At 39.5% G+C, this 23,062-nt stretch overlaps 1 protein-coding gene across 1 annotated transcript in view; it reads right to left on the minus strand.

Annotated features, from left to right (window-relative positions):
• The window catches only part of LOC134340115 (breast cancer type 1 susceptibility protein homolog), a 113,901-nt gene that overhangs the window by 77,072 nt on the left and 13,767 nt on the right, over window positions 1-23,062 (minus strand). The window contains exons 4-9 of the mRNA XM_063036983.1: window positions 16,470-16,547; window positions 14,840-14,928; window positions 13,480-13,619; window positions 11,343-11,436; window positions 4,098-7,634; window positions 98-183 (exon numbers count right to left, since the gene is read on the minus strand). Of these exons, the coding sequence (XP_062893053.1) occupies window positions 98-183; window positions 4,098-7,634; window positions 11,343-11,436; window positions 13,480-13,619; window positions 14,840-14,928; window positions 16,470-16,547 (4,024 nt within the window). The remainder of the gene's footprint in view (window positions 1-97; window positions 184-4,097; window positions 7,635-11,342; window positions 11,437-13,479; window positions 13,620-14,839; window positions 14,929-16,469; window positions 16,548-23,062) is intronic.

Genomic DNA, 23,062 nt, shown 5'->3' on the forward strand with positions numbered 1-23,062 from the left:
CTATTAAGAAAACGTTTTGCAATAAATTGGTAATATTTGCTGAAATTATGTAAAAATGAAATTTTAACAGATCACAAGATAAAAATTAACATCTTACCTGTGTGGTGAGAAATTCACACTCTGGAGAGAAGGGATCACCTGTATGGCTGGCATCACTGCCATAATCAGACACGTTTTCAGCTTCTGCAGTCAAACAGAGTTAGATTATCGATCATTTCAAGTTCAAGTTTCATTATCATTCAACCATACATGCATATAGCCAAAAGCAGTCATAATCTGAATGCTGACTTCAGGATAGACAATGTAACACTGAAGCAAAACACTGGAAATACTCAGTAAGGCACTTTCGCTCCAGAATTAATGTTTCACTTGTAAATTCATGAATAGTAATCAATGTACATGCAGCTGAAATATGTGGTTGAAGTTCATAAAATATATCCCCCACCCTGCATCTTCATAAACAAAAGGGTTGAAGTTAATACCATATCCAAGGTGAGCAAGTGGAGATACTTGATGGGAGAAACAAGTGGAAGCACTGAGCATTTGAGCATATTTGAAAATGGATTAAAAACACATCCCGACTACTAAAAGTAGCATGGGATAAAATTGCAGATGCTTTGACTGCAATTTTCAATGCTGCCCGGAGGTTGATGTGGTCCAGAAGATTGGAAGACTGCTGATGTTGGATTATTGCTTAAAAAGTAAAGCATATATCAATTACAGGCCAACAGTCATCAGCAAATTAGAACATCGAATAGTAGAGCACAGGAACAGGCCATTTGGTCCACAATGCACTGAACTAATTACAATAGTAATGAAAAGTCCAACTAAATATTCCCTTGACTACACATTGTCCATATCCTGCACAGTCATGTGCCTATATGAAAGCCTCCTGAATGCCTCCATCACCACTCCAGGTGCCCGCACTGACATTTATTAGACATTTCAACCATGGGAAAAAGATACTGGCTGTCTACACCTCTCAATCTTATAAACCTTCATCAGATCTCCCCTCAGCTTCCACCAGTCCAGAGAAAAGAATGCAGGTTTTTCCGGAGTCTCCTTTTAGCACATGCCCTTCAATGAGCAGCATTCTGGTAAATCTCTTCCACACTCTCTCTAAAGCAACTTTCTTATAATAGTGGCCAGAACTGAATGCAATACTCCAGAAGCAGCAGAACTATAGTTTTATAAAGCTGCAACACTACTTCCCAACTCTTGAGACTCAGTGCTTTAACTAATAAAGGCAACTGTGCCATATGCCTTCATTATCACCCTATCAACCTCAGTAGCCACTTTCAGGACCCCAAGATCTCTGCAACTCACTGTTCAGGGTCTTGCCATTAACAGCATACTGTCTCTTTATATCTGATCTCCCAAAAGTACACTTCACATTTGACTGAGTTAAACTCCCATCTGCCACTTCTCTGCCCATATCCTGCCATATCTGTTGCCCGTATTCTACTTTGTGCACACCACAAGTCTTCACATTGTCTGCAAACTTACTAAGCCACCCATTTATATATTCATCAAGACATTTATCTAAGTAATAAAGAACAGAAGTCCCAGAATGAATTTCTGCAGATCGCCACTAGTCAAAGACCTCCAACCAGAAGTCCCATCAACTGCTATCTTGTCTTCTGTGAATAAGCCAATTCTGACTCAAACAGCTAGATCACTGTAGATCCTATCCACCTTAATCTCCTGGATGAGCCTCTCATGAGGGACCTTGTAGACAACATCCATAGCTCAACCTTCAATCACCTTTGTCACCACCTTGAAAAACTCAAATTGGTAAGATTGGCTTGCCAAGCACAAAGCCATGCTGATTGTCCTTGTTTAGAGGTGTCAAAAACAGTGAGTCATAGATTTTAAATAAATAGTAGAAGGATCAGAAGATTATTCACTTGAGGTTAACAGGGGTGGCAGAAGACATCACACTGAAGAAGTATTTGGATGTGAAGAGCCATGACCCAATGGGTTACAAACCTATTTCAAAAGATGGGATTTGGCTAATTCACTTTTGATGACAGAATAGTCTATTGCGTTGTAAGTTTGTTCAAGTCATGATGACCTTCCACTAAAAAATTAGTATTAGAGCCTTCTGATAGGAGCTCATCAACATTGAATGTTAACTCATATTTTTCTCTCTCCACAAATGTTTCTTAATACGTTTGAATATCTACATTTGATTTTAATTTCAGATTTCCAACATCTGAATTTTTTTTAAAAAATGATGAATCTGAATCTTTAGATGTAGTAAATTAATACAACCTACACAATCCCAAGTAGCTATCAGTATTATTGCTCAACTAAATCTTTAATGTTCTAAAAGGTGAGCTTCGTAGAGTATTCTCCCTAAAGAGAAATTTTTAAATTTTGTTTAATTTTTAATAACTTGACTAGACATAATTTAAGTGTGAGCAGTGATAAGCAGCATTTTGGCTATTTCATGACTTTAATTCTTCCCTCTTCCTATAATGATATAGGAATATCATTATTTTAATCAATGGTCAATATTTCCCTTATCTGAATGATTCCAGTACCCCCAACCTTAACTTTAGATTTCTACATTCAGGGTTTATCTTTTAATTCCCTTTTCACCTTCATCATTGATTACACAGGATTTCTTGCACCTCCAGAAGAAACACATCTTTTAACTGTTACAAGATGCTCTGTTCCATGGAAGTCTTCAATAAATACAACCCACTGACGACTAAATCTCACAAAAGGAAAAAAATCGTAGACATTGGTTTAGTTGTTTTTGTTTCCTTCCCTTGCTGTCCTTTCACTATCTGATGGAAATCCCCGAACACTAAACCACATACATTTTTAATATTGGTAGCAATTACCTACAAAATGAGAAACTAAATCAGCAATGCATCATGAATAAGATCAGGTGCAATATGCAGCGTGCTGATATCCCTAACAGTTGCCAAAGGAGATTGTTTATATAAGTACATTAGTTACCATATTATACAGTATATTAAAGACAAATGCTGCATACAACAGCTGGCATGACCAGTTTATTTTAAACACCAAGATGACAACGTTTTAAGATCGGACATCTATATTCCTTTGACAATCAGTTTCCCCATCTGGTCTTCAGAATTCCCTGCATGGAAGTCTGTCAGAACATGGCTGCATTCACCCTGACAGATTTTTGGCTGGTAGCCTAAATGGAGCTTGTTTGTTACTCTAAGGCTGCCAACAAGGATCCAGTGATCTCTGATGTGGCTTTTTTCTTTTCCCAATCAGCTGATGTCAGGTAACAGTTTGAGGGAATCTCCATTGTCTAACCCCAAAGAATGCTGACCATGAATCAGCATGAAATGAAAAATATTAGTTTTCAAGTCTTTATCTTCATACATTTCACAAAGAACAAAGATTGGGATGCATGGAAAAATAAGACAAAATTTGAAATACTAGAAATAAGCACTACCAGTAAAGATCAATTAACAGTTTATAAAATAATTTAAAATAATTGAGGGAACAAAGGCATAATTTTATATGAAGGCTGTTACAGACCAAAAAGCTTGTTGAGCAGTATAGGTGATTTACTAAATCTTTAATACTCAGTTATGTCTCACCTAACAAGGTGTAACATTTCCAGGCTTTTTAAAAAAAAATACACACAATATAATGATGGTGTAGTGGTTAACCTACTGGAGTAGTACTTCAGAAACCTGGACCAGCAATCTAGAGGTTAGGTTCTAATCCAATTATGGTGGCTGTAGAAGTTTAATTAATTTAATAATCTGACATTTGAAAGAGTCATCATTAATGATGAATCAAAACACCCAGGATAAAAACGCAACTGGTTCACCAATCTTTCAGTGGAGAAAATCAACCATCCTTCTCCTCCAGACTCAGTGGTCGACTCTCAAATATTTTAGTAATTCTCTCATCTTAATGGCAATTAGGGATGGGCAAAATAAAAATGCCACACATTATGCTGAAGAGCAGATCATGTAAAGTTTTTGTCACATTTTCTCCATTGTTAGATCTGAGCTATATTTCTTTTCATCATGTAACCCGGAAAATTAACCAGTTCAAATGCTACTTTTGAACCAAATTTAACTTCCAAAATACCATACCTAAAAGTTGTGGCTGCAGATGTGAAGCAGGTGTGCCTTTCCAAGTTTCTTCATTTTTTTTCTCCGAAATTTCAGGTGCAGACAAATTTAAAGCTCTTTTGCGCTTGTGACGTGCTTTGCGGCATATCTTTGGTTGTTGCCTAGGACTACGGGATGAACCATCAGAATGAGAAGAAAACAAATCCAGGGATTCTTCAGATATTTGGCTCAGGGAAACGGGTTCATTTTGTTGACAACTGCTACCTTTGCTCTCATCCAAGTTATTTGCTTCAGTGAAAACTGCCTTTGTAATTTCTGTATTATGATTTGGCAATGAAGAGTTTTTAACCTGGGAGCCAGTTAAAGACTGACAAATTACCTTGAAGGAACTTTGTGACACTGACTGAGGTTTTGAACACAATTTTTTGAATCCAAACATCTGAAAACAAGGCAAGTCTTCATCACTTTTTTCAGATTCTGAAGTTGACAATTTCATCGGTCGCTTCCTCCAGCCTCTAGTCTGATGCCCAGAATATCTTTGCAAACTACTGTTCAGTTCTTCTGCCATTTCTTCATCTGGTTTTAGATGTGCACTATCCTCTCTCATTTCACATTCATTCAGCATTTTATTCAGCTCATTGACTGCACTTTCTGCAATATTTTTATGGAAACATGCCTTGGCAGAGTCAAACAGCTTTTCAGGAGTTGCAGAGATTTGAAAATTCTCACCAATTTTCTTTCCCGTAGCAATGCTTTCATCAGGGAAGACAAACAGAGAATGGTGACTTGTTCCATCAGCCAATTTAACCAATTCACTTTCTACATTCTTAGGAACTTTTTGAGGTAATTCATTATTTTCACAACCCCCTCTCTTTCTTAGCAATTTATTCCAATCACTCCCTTGGTAAATATGTTTTGCAATGTCTTCAAGCTGGTCTCCAGCTGGAATCAATTCCATTTCCAACTGGGCATTGGATTCAAGTTCTGAATCCAAAACAGTCTGCTGAACATTTTGATCAATAATTCTATCTTTATCTGGATTTGTAGCTTTAAGACAAGAATTGTTGTATGTGTTGCTATTTAAGTGCTCAGCAGGTTGGCTCGATCTATCAGAATCAAATTCTTCTTTCTCTGTAGAGGCCCAAGTACGACTTTTTGATCCTTTTTGGCTGAACAACCTGTAATTCCTTTTCCCCTTTGTCCGACTTGACAAAGACACCATCTGCTGGCCATGATCTGACAGTACAGCAGAAAAAGATGAAGATGCCGTTCGAGGAACAATTCCAACAGAAACTCTATCTGATTCGTTCATTTGCTGCATGCGCTCTGGGGAAGAGTGCTTAGCTTTGACCTTATTGGCATCTAAAGCTTCTTTGAACACAGAAGCAGTTTTACCTAAATTGACTGTTCCAGCTTTTTGCTCTGCAATAAAGTTTATGTCTTCCTTTCCACTTACTGCAGCTCCTTTATCCTTCTCAGATTTATCAAGGGGCTTACTCTGCAGAACTGCTCGGCAACCACCTTCATTAGACTGTTGACCTGAGGCTGAGATAAGAATGAATGATTTCCGTTTTGCTAGCTTAAATGATTTTAGAAGCTGCTCAGTGTCCACTTCACTATCTCCAGTAGTCTCCTTCAATCCTTTCTGCTTTGTAGATACTTCACCACTGCTTTCTTCACTGCTCATAGCTTCTACTCTTGAATGACTCCCAGACAAAAATATGGTATCATTTGAGCTTAGCTTTCCAACTTTTGTACAAATAGAATGGATATTTTGACCATCATGTTCTCTCACAGGAACATGTTGTGCGAGCAATAGCACACTGGCCTCTGAGACTGAATCCTGCGAGTGTGTGCCAGAAGAAACTGTGATACATGAATGACCAGGAGACAGGGAATGTCTGGCCAGTAGTGCAGCATTACCACTTTCTGCTGCTTTATCACACATTAATTGTTTCTCATCTCCTGATAACACACCAGGTTTTTCTACCACACCATTTCCACAAAAAGCTGTAAGCTTTTCATTTGAACATTTAGCATTTGATAACTGCTTACTACAGTCTTGGGCTATAATATCCTGCATAGTTAAACTTCCAGTTTCTACACATTCCACGTCTGTATTTGTGTTTTCTAAACTCTGCTTTGAAGGTGCAACAACTACTCCAGTACTGATTTGTGAATGCACCTTAGCCAATTCAGATTTCTTGTCTGTGTTTTTGCCTTTCATGATTAACTTTTCATCCAGAAGCTTCAGCCTACTGCTTCTGCTGGTTGTCCTTATTTCTAGTTCCGTTTTCATAGGTTCTACACTACTGGGGAAACTACCAATCTTATTTTCATTCACATCTGTTGAGCTGCTTCTGAGAGTTACTATTCCAAGGCGGTTAACAAACTCCAAAGACTTAAATCTTTTTTTTGTCTGTTTTGCTGGAGACATTTTTCTTTTTTTGGCCGAAACTTTGTTCACATTTGTCTTGCTTTCAGTATTAGACTTGCTTACTTTCAAATTAAGACGTTGAAAAGTTTGCATAGAACCTTCCACCAAATGCCCAGTTTCCACTATCTTAGTACAAACAGCAGCAGCAATGGGCTTGTCCTTTCCTTTACTACCAGGTGGTCCCTCCATCATTTCTTCATTTGTCTTAGTTTCAATGTTCTGACGTACAACAACCTGTTCCCGATCAATTTGGGTGTTTGCATTCCTAACATCATTAAATGGCATCTTTATAAAGTCTTCAGGATACAGTCTATTGCTTCTTGTTTTTCTTTTTTGAGTTTTACCACAACTAATCTCAAAGTCAGGCTCTCTGTGGGATAGTACCTTATCACTTTTGCTTTCAGATCTGAAAATCCAATTTACAGGAGCACTTTTTCTTTTGTTTCTCTTATAAGTTTTCCCAAATACTTTGGTTTTACCATCAGTTACCAATGCTTTTGTTACACTTCTGTCATCTTTCAATGGGGATGCAAGAGGCTCATATTCAACCTTTTCAGTATCATTTGAACTAGAAGCTTCTTCACAAGATGCAAAAGAACCCGATTCAGAGTTCTGGTCGATTGGATTAGATTCAACACCAAGCCTTGCAACCTCACCAACACTGATTTTGGATAACCAGTCACTGACTTTTCTGATAACTCTCTGGCTTTTTCTTCTAGAGATTTTGAGAGCTGGATAATTATTAAATTCATCCCCATCTTTCTCAAACTCAGTTTTATTGCTGACTACCCAATTAGAATCTTTCTGATTAACATCCTCCTGGCAAAACAATAGTTCCAAGTCTTTTTTCATAATATTGTTCTCCAAAGGCAATGGAACCAAATTGTCAGTAAAAAGCTCTTTGCCATCAGGGCAGCTTTCTGTATTCAACATTTTTTCAGCATGCAGTATGAGTTTTTTATCGACTTTGTCAACTGGAGACCCAAGCATCTCTCTGGGTGCATCTGGGCTACAGAAGCTACTTTCAGATTTGCTCCCAGCCACTTGTTTTAGTCCTGCCTCGGATTCAGTTGCACAGGAATAATCGTCAGCATCAGTCTTTGCAGAATCTTCTGAATCATCTACAAATTAAAGGCATTTTCAAACACAATCAGTAAGGATGCGATTCGATTGGTATTTGGTTTTTAATCTCTTAGTTGCATGTGTATATATATCCTTAAAATCAAATTCAAAACCTCAAAGGTTATTTTACCTTTCCACTATTTTCAATTTTTTTTTTTATTTGGTAATCTGCCAGTTCTCATCTTGATAATCATCTTAACTTGACTACAGACAGGAACAAGTCAAAGAATAAACATGAGAAATTCTGTAGATGGGGATAATCCAAAGCAATGCTGGAGGAAGTCAGCAGGTCAGGCAGCATCTATCTAAATAAAAAAATGATACACTTGTATGACCAAATCTGTTCTTGTTCCCCTCAGAATTGTGCTCTGATTTGTATGGCTTCTCATCCTTCTTGCCAAAATACAGCATTTCATTTTTCTCAGCAATATTCATCTTATCTAGACACTGCCTGGCCTGCTGAGTGTTTCCAGTATTTCAGTTTTTAGCTCATTTTCACTATTTGCAGTTTTTCTTTTAATTTTCATCCTTTGCAGATTATCTTCTTGAAGTCTTACTAATCTGTTTCACAATTTGTTGCACCTTCCAAGTTCTATATCAACTGCAAATATGGACAATGTACCTTGTAAACTTGAGCTCAAGTCATTAAAATATAATTGTGCGCTTGTCCTATTACCATTTGCTGGGGATCTCCATGGAGCACTTGACCCCTTTCAGCACTGCACTTCCTTGACTTCACATCTACCTTGTTATAATCTTGCACTTTTTGTTTACCACACTGCTCTTTCCCTGTAGCTTTTAACCTTTATTCTGCATTGTTATTGTGTAATGATTTGATCTGTATGATCAGTATGCATCACAAGCTTTTCACTGTATCTTTGTACATGTAACAATACTAAACCAATTTTCTGACTTAAGTGCTACAACATCTTATTCCATGGGCTTCAATCTTGATGACAATCCTGCTGAGGCACCTTATGAAATGTCTTTTGGAAGTCACTATAACTTGCCTTTCACAAACACATGGTTTCTTCAATCAGTCCAAACTCGTCCAAGTCGGTGCCAATTTTGTTGTTAACCATGTTTTGTGGGCATAGTTAAACTTTCTGATCCATGTTATCAAGTTTATCACTACACTTTTTTGCAATTTTCTGGTGCTCCCTCTAAATCTAATGACATTTCAACAAGATTATCCCTGGGTCTGTGCACTTTTCACCACAATTTCCCTGAACAACCTTGGAAGCATTTCACCTGGACAAGAGAAACCGGCCACCTGGTGTCATTTGATTAATTCTTAGCCAATCCAGTAACATATCAACATCTCTTAAGTCTTGTTTAGCACTCTTTTTGCCAATCTCAAATTTTTCTAAAAGACCTGTTCTTCAATGTACCTCCCATTAGCTGGTGACTTACCAGATAGTCCAAGAAGAGTAACTGTACCACTATTGTTTCTTCATTCTGAACAGATAAATTTTGTCCCATTTTGGTGCAAGACACTTTTACTTTTTAGCACTGAAATATTCTTAAACAATATTACCATTGTGCTTTTTAAAAAAAAACTTACCTTCCTGAATAACTTGCATCTAAGAATATTTAGAACCCTTTCCCCAACCACCAACTTACCCTCTACTAGAAAAATGCAGTCTTTCGATACATTATCATGATTAGTAAATTTGAAATGACAGCAATATTGGTAGTGTGGTGGACAATCAAAAATGTCATCCAGTATTACAACAAAATTTAGATTAACTGGGAAAGTGGGTCAAAGAACAGCAGATGAAATTTAACTTGGACAAATGTGAAATGATACATTTTGGGAGTTAATCAAGGGCAGGACAGCCACAGTGAAGGGCAGGGTCCTGCGGAGTGCTGTAATACAGAGAGCATCTGTAATACTTCAGATGCATTTTGAATTATATTTTATTACTTTACGTGGTAATATTTTGTTTTATATGCTGTGATACATGAACTGTGGGTGCACTGTGGTCTGGAGGAGTGTTGTTTCGTTTGGTCGTATATATAATTGCAAAGAGTTTGTGAACCCTTTGTAATTACACGGTTTTCTGCATTAATCATAAAGTGGTCTGATCTTCATCTAAGTAACAATAGTACACAAACACAATCTGCCCAAACTAATAACACAAACAATCGTATATTCCACATCTTTACTGAACACATTGCTTAATCATTCACAATCCAGGCTGGAAAAAGTATACACTCTCTTGTATTTACTAACTGGTAGAACCTCCTTTAGCAGCAATGACCTCCACCAAACATTTCCTGTAGCTATTGATCAAATATGCAAAGTGGTAAGGAGGAATTTTAGACCATTCCTCCATACAAAACTGTTTCAGTTCATCAATACTCCTGGGATACCTTTCATGAACAGCCCTCTTTAGGTCATGCCACAGTATCTCAATTGGGTTAAGGTCTGGAATCTGACACTGCCATTATAAAACATGAATTTTCTTCTTTTTAAACCATTCTATTGTTGTTATACTTGTATTTCGGATCATTGTCCTGTTGCATCATCCAACTTCTATTAAGCTTCAGGTGATGGACCACTAGCCTGACATTGTCCTGTAAAATGTCTTGATACAATTTTGAATACATCGTTCCCTCAATGATTGCAAGCTGTTCAGCCCAAGACAGCAAAGCAGCCCCAAACCATGATGCTCCTTCCACCATGATTCACAGTAAGGTGGTGGTTTTGGTGCAGTGCCCCTTTTCCTCCAAACATAGCAGTGTGCGTTTCTGCCAAAAAGTTCAACTCTTGTCACATCTGTCCACAGAACATTGTCCCAGAAGTGTTGTAGAACATCCAGGTGTTGTTTTGCAAACTTGAGACGTGCAACAATGTTATTTTTGGAGAGTAGTGGTTCCTTGTTCCTCTGTGGTGTCCTTCCATGAATACCATTCTTGTTCAGTGTTTTTTTATATAGTGGACACATGAACAGAGACTTTAGCAAGTTCAAGATTCCTACAGGTCTTCTGCTGTTTCCCTCGAGTTCTTTTTCACCTCCTTCAGCATTCATTGATTGAACACCTGACTCCAAATAGCTTTTGTAGAGAGCATTATGACAAAGTTTCACATATATTTTTGAACCGAGACTGATTGTTTAAATGGTGTACTCAGTATTAACAAGAAAAAGCACAATTGTTTGTGTGGTAATAATTAGTTTAGGCAGATGGTGCATCTATTATTATGACTTAGACGAAGATCAGATCACATTTTATCAGTAATGCAGAAAACCAGGTAATTGCAAAAGGTTCACAAATGTTTTTGCAACTGTTGTACAGTTAGATGACAAACTTAAACAACGGACCAAATGACAAGCAGTGAAGCTCTCCAGACCACCAATTGTTCTTTAATGAATACAAAAACACCAATTGCACAAGCTGCCCATTCATTCATTCATTTGTAAACTGATTTAAAGTATAAAGTATAAGTATAAAGTTTTTTTTTAAAGTAAAAGATTAGGTTCATGATCCAAGTTATTTAGGGAGCAATGGAGCACTCTATCAAAGTAAGGACATACAAGCAGCAATAGCTCACTGACCAAATAGTAGCACTGCCAGTAGATCTGAGGCAGGGGAAATCTATTTCGAAGGCCATTTTGTTGCCTGGTTAAGTTGAAAGAGATGGGAGTTGAATAACAGTGAAATAAACAATAATAAAGATCATGCTGAAAACTTGAAATTCTTACCAATCTCAACATAAGCAGGAGCATCCATTTTCAGCCTTTTACTTCTTGTGAAAACCCTTCTTACAAATTCAGTTAAAGAGTCGGTTTCAACATTCTGTATAAAAGCAGTTATTTCAATATTTATGTAACAGTTAAAAAGTTAAGATAAGTGATGCAGCAATTCACTGCTAAACAACAATAATTATAAAGCTGACCTTGCAATGATTACCTCACAAAGATCAGTATTCATGGTAAATATCATATAAAGTACAGTGGCTGGCATCTGATGCTACACTTGCTTGCACAAATAAACAAAAATCTCCTAACTCCAAAAGGCTTAGGCATGCAGAATTCATGATAGATATCGCAAAGCTGTGGTTTCAATTCAGTCTTAAAAGGACTTCATTAATAAATAGAAATATCTGCTGAAATGCAAATCAGCAGAGATAGCTTTGTGACTTAACAGCATTTTAAAATATAATTTTGAATCTTTGAAATAAATTTGAGAGATAGTGATTTTAATTAACAAGTACTAGAGATGTTAAAAATTTCTGCACCAAGTCTTTTACAAAAGTACATCCTAAAACTGCAAACACAAGGAAATCTGCAGACGCTGGAAATTCAAGCCACACACATCAAAGTTGCTGGTGAACGCAGCAGGCCAGGCAGCATCTCTAGGAAGAGGTACAGTCGACGTTTCAGGCCGAGCCCCTTCGTCAGGACTAACTGAAAAAAGAGCTAGTAAGAGATTTGAAAGTGGGAGGGGGAGATCCGAAATGATAGGAGAAGACAGGAGGGGGGAGGGATGTAGCCAAGAGCTGGACAGGTGATTGGCAAAAGGGATATGACAGGATCATAGGACAACCTCTACCAGCTAAAGTGGTGGCAGACAGGAGACATAAGGGAATGCCACCTTCTACAAATCACAATACTGGCATGTGAAAATATATAATCATTCATTGTTCACTGGGTTTAACTGAAGTACTTTCACCACACTGACTGCAAAGACCCATCAGCAATAAGAGATGGGCAATAAATGCCAGCCTTGCCAACCTCAGTGGGAAGGTAAAAGGAAAAGGTACCACCCCCATCAAGATCAAAAAATGGTATACTTGCAGTGCATTTACAAAGGTATTTCACATGAGAATTTAAAGCCACCATTTCACGGTGATAAAATTTATGGTGGGTGAGACATCTTTCACAGGGACTTCAAAATCTGTCATCTCAATTTATACTGATGATAATTTGATCCAGAGGCAGGTGCAGACACTTCCTCCACTCAAATCTACTCTTTCCTTCTGTTAGGCAAGTTTCTCTCTCTGGCCTTAACATTATAATGGCCAAGGAGACGGACGCTCTGTCTGCCAGAGAAAGCAGGATCTCCCAGTGGCCACACATTTTAATTGCACATCCCATTCCCATTATGATATGTCTATCCACGGCCTCCTCTATTGTAAGGATGAAGCCACACTCAGGTTGGAGGAACAACACCTTATATTCCATCTGGGTAGCCTCCAACCTGATGGCATGAACATTGACTTCTCTAACTTCCGCTAATGCCCCACCTCCCCCTCATACCCCATCCATTATTTATTTATATACACACATTCTTTCTCTCCCTCTCCCCTTCTGACTATACCCCTTGCCCATCCTCTGGGTTTTTTTCCCCCTCCCCCTTTTCCTTCTCCCTGGGCCTCCTGTCCCATGATCCTCTCATATCCCTTTTGCCAATCACCTGTCCAGGTCTTGGCTCCATCCCTCCCCCTCCTGTCTTCTCCTATCATTTTGGATCTCCCCCTCCCCCTCCCATTTTCAAATCTCTTACTAGCTCTTCCTTCAGTTAGTCCTGACGAAGGGTCTCGAAACGTCGACTGTACCTCTTCCTAGACATGCTGCCTGGCCTGCTGCGTTCACCAGCAACTTTGATGTGTGTTGCTTGAATTTCCAGCATCTGCAGAATTCCTCGTGAGACCATTGATGTTTTTTTTCTTACATTTCACATCTTTGTCAAAACACATTCTGAGCAATGCTGAATAATGTTGTCTGAAAGGAGAAAATTGAAACCAAATCCAATTCATAGCAGTTACTCTAAGAAGCACTGCTCTAACAATTTCTGGATCAGTAACACTGCAAATATAAAAGCAGATAATTGTATTACCAAAGTACGATATTCAGAGACTCCAGTAGCTACAATTTTCTGTGGGGTATTATTGATTTGAACACAGTCGTCATCAATCCATAACTGTCTGTAAGCGCTGATCTCAGCTGAGGCCGTTTTCTGTACATCGTCAATGGAGACTAGTTAAAAAGTACAAATACTTCAGTTACGACTGCAAGTCTAAAGCCATATTTATTCAACAAATTTAAAACAAGACTTTTTTGAAAACTTTATCTACAAACGTACACAATGACAGCTTTGGTGGTTCAGTTGGAAGCATTTTCTTGCAGGGTTAAAAGGTTTTACATAGGAGTCCCTCCCCAGAGTCTGCAGTAGAGGGAATCTGCAATACTGAAGATGTTATCTTTCAGATAAAACATTCAACTGTTCCCTTAGTTGAATACATGGATCACATAGTACTATTTATTGGGAGATGCAAGGGGAGGGGTTCAGGGATATCTCACTAAGAACACATTTTCTGGTCCTGGTCACATTGCCATTTCATATGAGCAAAAACTGGCATTACATTTCAAAATAATTAATTTGCCCTTGAAACACTGGACAACCCAAGGCAATGAAAAACATGAGAGAAATATATTTTTCTTCTTGTCCGCTTCCCTCACCCCCCAAAAATATTTAGAGTACTTTAATCCTTATTAAACAGATACCACAGAATTTATGGTGCTCAATATAAGAAAGTTTGCTGCAATTCAAATACTAAATTAAATTCAGTGATTAGAATTATGGTCTCAGAATTTCATTTTTCAACTTGATGGCAGGCACCCAACTGAAATGCAGCTTATCAGTGCAAAAGGCATCTAGTCCTCAATATCACAAACATTTTTTACATTTCCCTGGTTGAATTTGGCATGTTATTCAGTCACAGCAATAAAAAAATGTCATTATTCTACTTTTCTCAAATTGACTGGAAGAAAAATCTACGACTTAAAAATAAAGAGAATTGTATAGAAAAGCATCAATTCCAGCAATATACTGCGATAATTTCTAATTCAGAGCACGAAATTATTCATAATTGTTAAATATTCAGTAATGGAGTGATATTATAATGTCAACACTAGAGCAGTTGGCACTTTCCATTAAGCACCTTCTCTCCCATCTTTCTGGACATTAACCCATTAATTAGAACACATCAAGTACATCCACAGTAATGCAGCACCTCTTGTATTTTTGCTTCAAGAGAAACTATGAATTTTTAAGCTTTGTTCTAAGATATGTACATTTTCCTGCCCACTTGTCAATAATTTATAATTAACATATGTAAGTTCTGAATACACACAACCACCAAAATAAATTATGCAGTACAAGATTAGCATATTGAGTAACACAATTAGGTACTTACATTCATAACCTGTGTCCAATTCAAATGCATGAATTGTCTTCACAATTCCTTCTGCAAGTTGTTTAAATTGGTTGCTTTCCTGGAGACTCCTAAAATGAATTGTAACATTTAATAAATACTCTTAGGTCGATCATGAGCAGCATCTAGTATAATGAAAGTGAATTTAGCCTAAATATTAAGCATAAATAATATAGAACCTTTACATTAACCACAGTGAAACCCTACAGCAAGGGAAATAAAAAGCAAATATTTAAAAAACATTTGCCAACACTTTACCATCTTTATTAAAAACTATTGGTCAAACAAAATGCACAAACATTGGACAGCTAGAATTTGTTTCAACCCCATTCCTCAAGTGAATGGGAAATGAGTGCACTAAATTCATTTAAATTAAATTATTGGTGCAATACACATGGCATATTACATACTGACTTCACTATGAGTCAAATCAAGTCGGCCAATGAACTTTCGCTTTTCCATGATGAAATTAAAATGATTTAAAATGACCATTGTTCCTTGAATTAATTCACTCTGTTATATTTGACAAAATTGGCTATTTTAAAGTGAATGATACAGAACAGGCCATAGCAATTAGGAATAACTGCACAACCAAAGGATACCTAGTTGGAGTGAAATTTAACGAAGCAATCCAAAGTATTCAATGCATAGATCTAATAATCTAAAGTTCAGAAAAACACACAAATAGCAGAAAGATGAACTTAAAATAGAAAGTACTGGAAAAACTCAGGTTATGCTACTTCTGCAGAAAGTGAGTTAATGTTCCATTCCTGATGAAGGAGAAACGCAAAGAAATCTGCAGATGCTGGAATTCCAAGCAACACACTTAAAAGTTGCTGGTGAATGCAGCAGGCCAGGCAGTATATCTAGGAAGAGGTACAATTGACGTTTCGGGCTGAGACCCTTTGTCAGGACTAACTGAAAAAAGAGATAGAGATTTGAAAGTGGGAGGGGGAGGGGGAGATCCGAAATGATAGGAGAAGACAGGAGGGGGAAGGATGAAGTCAAGAGCTGGAAAGTTGATTGGCAAAAGGGATATAAGAGGATCATGGGATGGGAGGCCTAGGGAGAAAGAAAGGGGGAGGGGGGAATCCAAGAGGATGGGCAAGGAGTATAGTGAGAGGGACAGAGGGAGAAAAAGAGGAAAAAAAATATATATATATAAAAAATGATAAATAAATAACGGATGGGGTACGAAGGGGAGGTGGGGCATTAACGGAAGTTAGAGAAGTCAATGTTCATGCCATCAGGTTGGAGGCTACCCAGATGGAATACAAGGTGTTGTTCCTCCAACCTGAGTGTGGCTTCATCTTTACAGTAGAGGAGGCCATGGATAGACATATCAGAATGGGAATGGGACGTGGAATTAAAATGGGTGGCCACTGGGAGATCCTGCTTTCTCTGGCGGAGGTCCTGACGAAGGGTCTTGGCCCAAAACGTCGACTGTACCTCTTCCTAGAGATGCTGCCTGGCCTGCTGCGTTCACCAGCAACTTTATGTGTGTTGCAGGTATTTTTCACTGACCTTTTGCAGAATGCTGTTTTTTGTGGCTTAGGTTTGTCAACCCGAAAATGTTTTGATACTTTTTTAAAAAACGTTAGCTCTGCCCTACCTCTTAGTGAGTTTGTTCTTGCACAATGGGCACTGAATGTTGCTTTTCTGCTTGCCAAAAAGCTTCAATATACAAGACCTGAATAAAAGAAATTTTGAAAAGTCATCTTGAGAAAAGGAAACACATCAATATAAATTGAGTTTTTCTAATGACTATTAGGAGTAATTTTTGGGTTTAGGTCATTAACACTTAGTAAATGGCTTCAGCCATCAGTCTTCTGTTCCTTGACAATGGATTTCCTAAAAATTGTGAATACCAGCCCAGACCTGCTGGCATCTGTCAGATGAATGTAATCAGGTAAACAACAGGAATTCTGCAGATGCTGGAAATTCAAGCAACACACATCAAAGTTGTTGGTGAATGCAGCAGGCCAGGCAGCATCTCCAGGAAGAGGTACAGTCGACGTGTCGGGCCGAGACCCTTCGTCAGGACCAACTGAAAGAAGAGCTAGTAAGAGATTTGAAAGTGGGAGGGGGAGGGGGAGATCTAAAATGATAGGAGAAGACACCTGTCCAGCTCTTGGCTCCATCCCTCCCCCTCCTATCTTCTCCTATCATTTTGGATCTCCCCCTCCCACTTTCAAATCTCTTACTAACTCTTCCTTCAGTTAGTCCTGACGAAGGGTCTCGGCCCAATACATCGACTGTATCCCTTCCTAGAGATGCTGCCTGGCCTGCTGCGTTTACCAGCACATTGGAATGTACTCAGGTGTTAATTTTTGCATGTAGTTTCGAAGACAACATTATCTATACTTCGTTATATGAATTGTCCTTCATGTAGAACACATAAATGTATTGTGGATTCGGGTTGGAACAATGGATTCCTGAATACCAGTCCAGATGCTGCTGGCGCCGGTGTGATGAGTGTAGTCAGGAGATGTGAATGTAGCCTCAAAAGAAAGCCTTGCCTATACTTTGTAAATATGGAATTGTCCTTTGTGTGTGTAACAAATAAATAGAGCCCCACGTGGGCAGCAGACCTTTCTACTGAAAGGGTCTCCGTATGCCTGCTGTACCTTGTTTTGTCAAATAAAGCAGCTGCTCTGTATCTACCAGTAACTGTCTCTCCAGTGATTTCATTCACACAACAATGACGCAACATTATTACCCCATTCGTACCTTGCCAATGATAAATTTGTGAAAGAATGCAGCCACACACTATTTTTAAAATCACTTTCAATTCTCAGCCAGTGTTGAAAACTTGCATTAAGAGTGGATAAAGTTGGGATGTGCAATTTCACCCATCCTTTTTGTGTTAGCCATGGAGGTTATTGCGAGGGCTGTAGAATCAGTGGGACCAGGTGTCGCACTTGATGGCAGAGAGGAGTTACCACCAATACAAGCGTGCATGGATGATCTTACCCTTTTGGATCCCAGCACAGAGGCAGTGGAAAATGTACTATCTAGACTCGAGGAGCTAATGGATTGGGGAAGAATGAAGTTCAAGACCAAGAAGTCAAGGAGCCTTGTTCTTAGGGAGAGGAAAGCTGGTTGACTTTCATTTCACCCTTTGTGGAGAGGAGATTCCATCCATTCAGGACCAACCAGTTAAGAGTCTCGGGCGATGGTACACAGAGGAGCTGAGAGACACCAAGAGGGTTCAAGAGACAGCAGAGCAGATCAGCAGAGGTCTGATGTCTGTTGACAAGTGTGGCTTGCCTGGCAAGTTGAAGTTGTGGTGCTTGCAGTACGGACTGATGCCACGGATAATGTGGCCGCTAACTGTCTATGAAGTGGCAATGTCCCACGTTGAGGCAATGGAACAGAAGATCAACAAGTATGTGAAGAAGTGGCTTGGAGTACCGAGCAGCCTCACCAATGTTGCAAGCCACAGTAGCCAGACAAAGCTTACCATCCCAGTGCAATCCCTTGTTGAGGAAGTCAAGGTAGCCAAGGTAAGATCATTCTTGATGCTTCGAGACTCAAAAGACCCTGTCATCAAGAACACCCAGCCAGATGTGAGATCAGGCAGGAAGTGGTCAGCCCATGTAGCAGTTGATGAGGCAGAGTCCAGATTGAAGCACAAGAGACGGTTGGGGCTATCCAGCTAGGCCGCCAGGGGCTTGGATGGACAACCCACAAGTGGTGGTCATCTTCTACAGGTAAAGAGTGCCATGAGCTTGTAACACAAGAAATACGAGTGGTAGAAGAGGAGAAGAGGTTAACTAAAACAGCTGGCCTGGCCAAACAAGGGGCTTGGACCCAGTGGGAAAGTGTTGAACAATGACACCTATCTTGGAATGTTCTGTGGCAGATGGAACCGCTCCGCATTTCTTTTTTATGCAGAGCAGCGTACTATCTGCTCCCAACACCTGCCAACCTCAGCACCTGGTATGAAGATAAGACAGACAGGTGTGTTGCTTGTGGCGAGAAGGGAACACTTCAACACAACTTGAATGCATGCAGAGTCAATCTTTCCAGCGGCATGTACACTTGGAGACATAACAACGTTCTCAAAGTTGTAACAGAAGTGGTTGAGCAGAGAGTACTGCAGCACAACTTATCTCATGCCCCATGCTGCACAGAACATCGCATATCATTTGTGAAAGAAGGCTCCAAGTCAAGGGTGTACGGCATAGGCTCACGATCAAGCATACTTTCTTCAGCCAATGATTGGTGTGTCGAGGCTGACCTGGACGGGAAAGGCAGTTTCCTGGAGCAAATAGCTTTCACAACATTGCGTCCAGATATAATCGTATGGTCTGACAGCAGTAGAGAAGCGGTTATTGGTGAACTCACAGTCCCCTGGGAAGACAACATCGATGAAGCCCATGAGCGCAAGTTAACCAAATATGCAGAGTTAAGATCAGAGTGCAGAGACAGAGGGTGGAAGGTTTCATGATATCTGTTCGAAGTAGGCTGCCGTGGATTTATTGCGTTCACTCTCCAGAAGTGGCTGCGTGACTTTGGCTTCACTAGAAGTGAGATCAAGTCAACCAGCAGGGCTGTAGCTGAGGCAGCAGAGAAAGGATCAGCATGGGTGTGGACCAAGTATATCCAGAGGGGCAGATAGTCAGACAGTGTATACATATCTTGCAAACCCCTTCAGTAGTTGCATAGACACCTGAAGAGTAGACTATCTGTTGGATGGAAGTGACCAACAACTCTGATAGAGGCAGATGCCGAGTTTTTAAGCTCATCAGTGGTACGTGGTGCTTTAGCACTGCTGGCCCACATCCTCGAGGGAGTCTTGATCATAAGCGGGCCAAAACTCCTGAAGACAGGTGGCAGATCAACTGATGATCCCACTGGTGATAGCACAGGACAGTTAACATCTTAGTCCATGTGTATTTTGTAACTCTAAGTTTAAAATTCTGGTCTTTTCTCATGGTGTGCCACACAGGGTTATTTCTGAAGGAAAGTTCAAAAAACTCAACTATGACTTTGCCCTATCCATTTAAAATTACAGCAATTAATTGAAAAAATGTTTACAGCAACTACAACTGAATTGTGATCAGTGGGTTAAGGTAGAGGCACAGTGGTTAAACTCAAGATGGTATATTCAAGTCAGAGACTTGTGCAACTTGGAGAAACTTGCAACTAGCATTTCCATTTTCTTTTCTCCTTCTTGTTGGAAGAAGCCAGAGTAGTTTTGATGAGTAATAGTTATGCATTCAGAGGCCTGAATTAGCAATCCAGAGCTCAAATCACATCATTTTGAACTGGTGGGGGTGGGGGCTGCGGAGAAAGAGAACAACAATGCAAAGTTCTCTTCACAAATAATAACAATTGGTGTTTAAATTAAGATTGCTGCACCATGGACCAGCCCAGCAACATTCTTGCAAGTCATATTCAGAGTATTATAACTTACAATGTGCCAAGCTCTTCCATCACAATCAATAGGTTTATCATGTCTTACTAGCAGGTCCATCCTACTAGATGAGGTAATATAAGGGTATATTGATAGGGAGCCCAGAGGGACTTCAAATTTAATCCTAGACCCGATGATACTTCATGGTATCAAGTTCAACAAGGAAACATCCCCTTGATTACCAGTGACAATCCTTTCTTAGCTGATAAGGCAACGCTACTTACTCCTTGAACAACAATTTGAGCTCCCCGACTCCATATGCCCATTCAGAAGTGCTTCTATGCCCATCACCATGTGCCTCAGTCACCCCAGTATGAACAGAATCACTCAAGTCCTGAAGAATTCCAGAGTTAGACTGGATTTAAACAGGAGGGATAAAATTGCTCAACTTCACAGTCAATCTATCTGCAGCAGGTGCACTGGTCTGTGATAACAATGGTAAAAGTGACCAACACAGCCGTTATGGAGACAGTCTTGTCTTTGCGTGAATGACGCACAATGAGTAGCATGATAATTGTGCTAAATGGAATAGACTGAGAATAGATTCATTGGCTCTAAATGAAGCATGTGTGGAGAGCAAACAGTATGACAATAATTTATACCATTATCTGTAACCTAATGGCCCAGTATATCTCATTCTATATTTGTGGGTATTATATGTAGATCCCCAGACAGCAGCCATGATGCAGAGGATAGAACTAAGTAGCAAATTAGGGATACATGCAAGACAGGCACAAATATGATCATGAATGTCTTTACAAAAAAGAAAAGCCACAAATGCTGGAAATTGAAAGCAACACACCGGAAGGAGAAATCGAAATCCATACCATCAGGTTGGAGGATACCCAGATGGAATACAAAGTGTGCTCCTCTACCCTGAGGGTGGTCTCATCTAGGCATAAGAGCAGGCCATGAACTGACATGTCAGAGAGGGAATGGGAATTGGAATGAAAACATTTAGCCACCAGGAAGTCCTGTTTGTGGCGGATGGAGTGGAGGTGCTCGACAAAGCGGTCCCCCAATTTACAACAGGTCACACCAATGCAGAGGGGGCTGCAATGGGAGCACTGGACACAATAGATGAGGCGAAGGCGGTGTACAGGGAGGTAAAGCACTTTGGCCACTTGCAGAGATAAGTACCTGGAGGGAGATCTGTTTAGTGATGGGGTCCCTTTGGAGATGGTGGAAGTTGCAGAGGATAATCTGTTGGATGCAGAAGCTCATTGGGTGGTAGATAAGGACACGAGGAACTCTGTCACTATTACGACAGTGGGAAGGTGGGGTGAGTGCGGATGTATGGGAAATGGAGGAGATGCGGGTGAGGGCAGCAACAATAGTAAAGGGAGGGAAACCCTATTCTTTAAAGGAGGATATCTCCTGATGTCCTAGAATGGAAAGCCACATTGTGAGAACAGATGCGGCAGAGGTGAAGAATCTGAGAAAAGGCAATAACATTTTTACAGGGCATAGGTATAGTTGAGATAACGTTGAGAATCAGTAGGTTTCCGAGGGGTGATTGATAAGTTCATAGCCTAAGGTAGAAGGAGTCAATTTTAGAAAACCTAGCACATTTATTTTTCAACATAGTCCCCTCCTACATGTACACACTTAGTTCAGCGGTTGTGGAACATACGGATCCTTCTTTGTAGAAGTGGTCCACAGCAGGGGTGATTGATAAGTTCATGGCCTAAGGCAGAAGGAGATGAGTTATACAGCTCTTGTTACATGCAAGAAATAAAGTCATTCAATAAAACCATTTATAAATATGTAAGGTGAAGATAAGCTGAGACAAATATAGGCCCCCTCCAGTCAGAAACTGAAGAATTTATAATTGGGAACAATTAAACCCATACTTCAGCCGTTTCTTCAGTAAACTGGACACAAATAGACCCCAAATAATTATAATTATAAGAACCATGGGGAAGAGTAGGAAAAACTAACAGAAATCAGCATCAGTAGAGAAAAAAATGGTCAAATACATCTGTATTCACTGGAATATGGAAGAAAGACAAACAATCTCAAAAAGCTATAAATTTTCTTACAAGACTAAACAATACAGGTACAGACGGAAGGAGAATTGAGAATCAAGTCGCAATCTCGGGACACACAATATTCCAGTTAGAACCATGACGAAAAATGTTTTCACCTAGGGTGCAATGAATTTTCTACCACACAAGGAAATGTGGAGTAAAAAGCAGAAAATGATAAATTTGTCAACACCAAAGGTATCATGGGATGTGAGGAGAGGCAAGAATGGGGTACTGAAGTTAATAATCAGTCATGATTGCAGTGCGTATTGCAGCAGGCTTTAAGGACTGAATTGCCTATTCTGTTTACTATCAAGCCAGTTATCTAGTCTGGTTCAATTAATATTACAGAAAGCCACATTGGGAGCAGCACAAAGCACAAAAAACAAGTTGCTAAAGCAGTCTTCAACCAACTCAATTTCACTCTGCATGATATCTAGAAATGACTGAGCACTGAAAATGGCGAAGTCCATAGGACTAAACAATATCTCACGCTACAGCAGTGAACACGTGCTTCAAAACCAGATTAACCTCTAGTCACATTTGTTTGCTTTAATTACCCAGCTATATCCTCACTACAAAGACATATCTAATCCATCTTACTACTGAGCTACACATAATTGAATTTATCACAGACAGTAATAACAAGCAGCACTAACATACTCATCGATGTCTAGTTTTGGGTTTCACAAAGATGACTAGGGTATAAACCCCAGAGTAACACACATCAAACGTGCTGGTGAACGCAGCAGGCCA

The sequence above is a fragment of the Mobula hypostoma genome, chromosome X1, assembly GCF_963921235.1.
Source record: "Mobula hypostoma chromosome X1, sMobHyp1.1, whole genome shotgun sequence".
NCBI lineage: Eukaryota > Metazoa > Chordata > Chondrichthyes > Myliobatiformes > Myliobatidae > Mobula > Mobula hypostoma.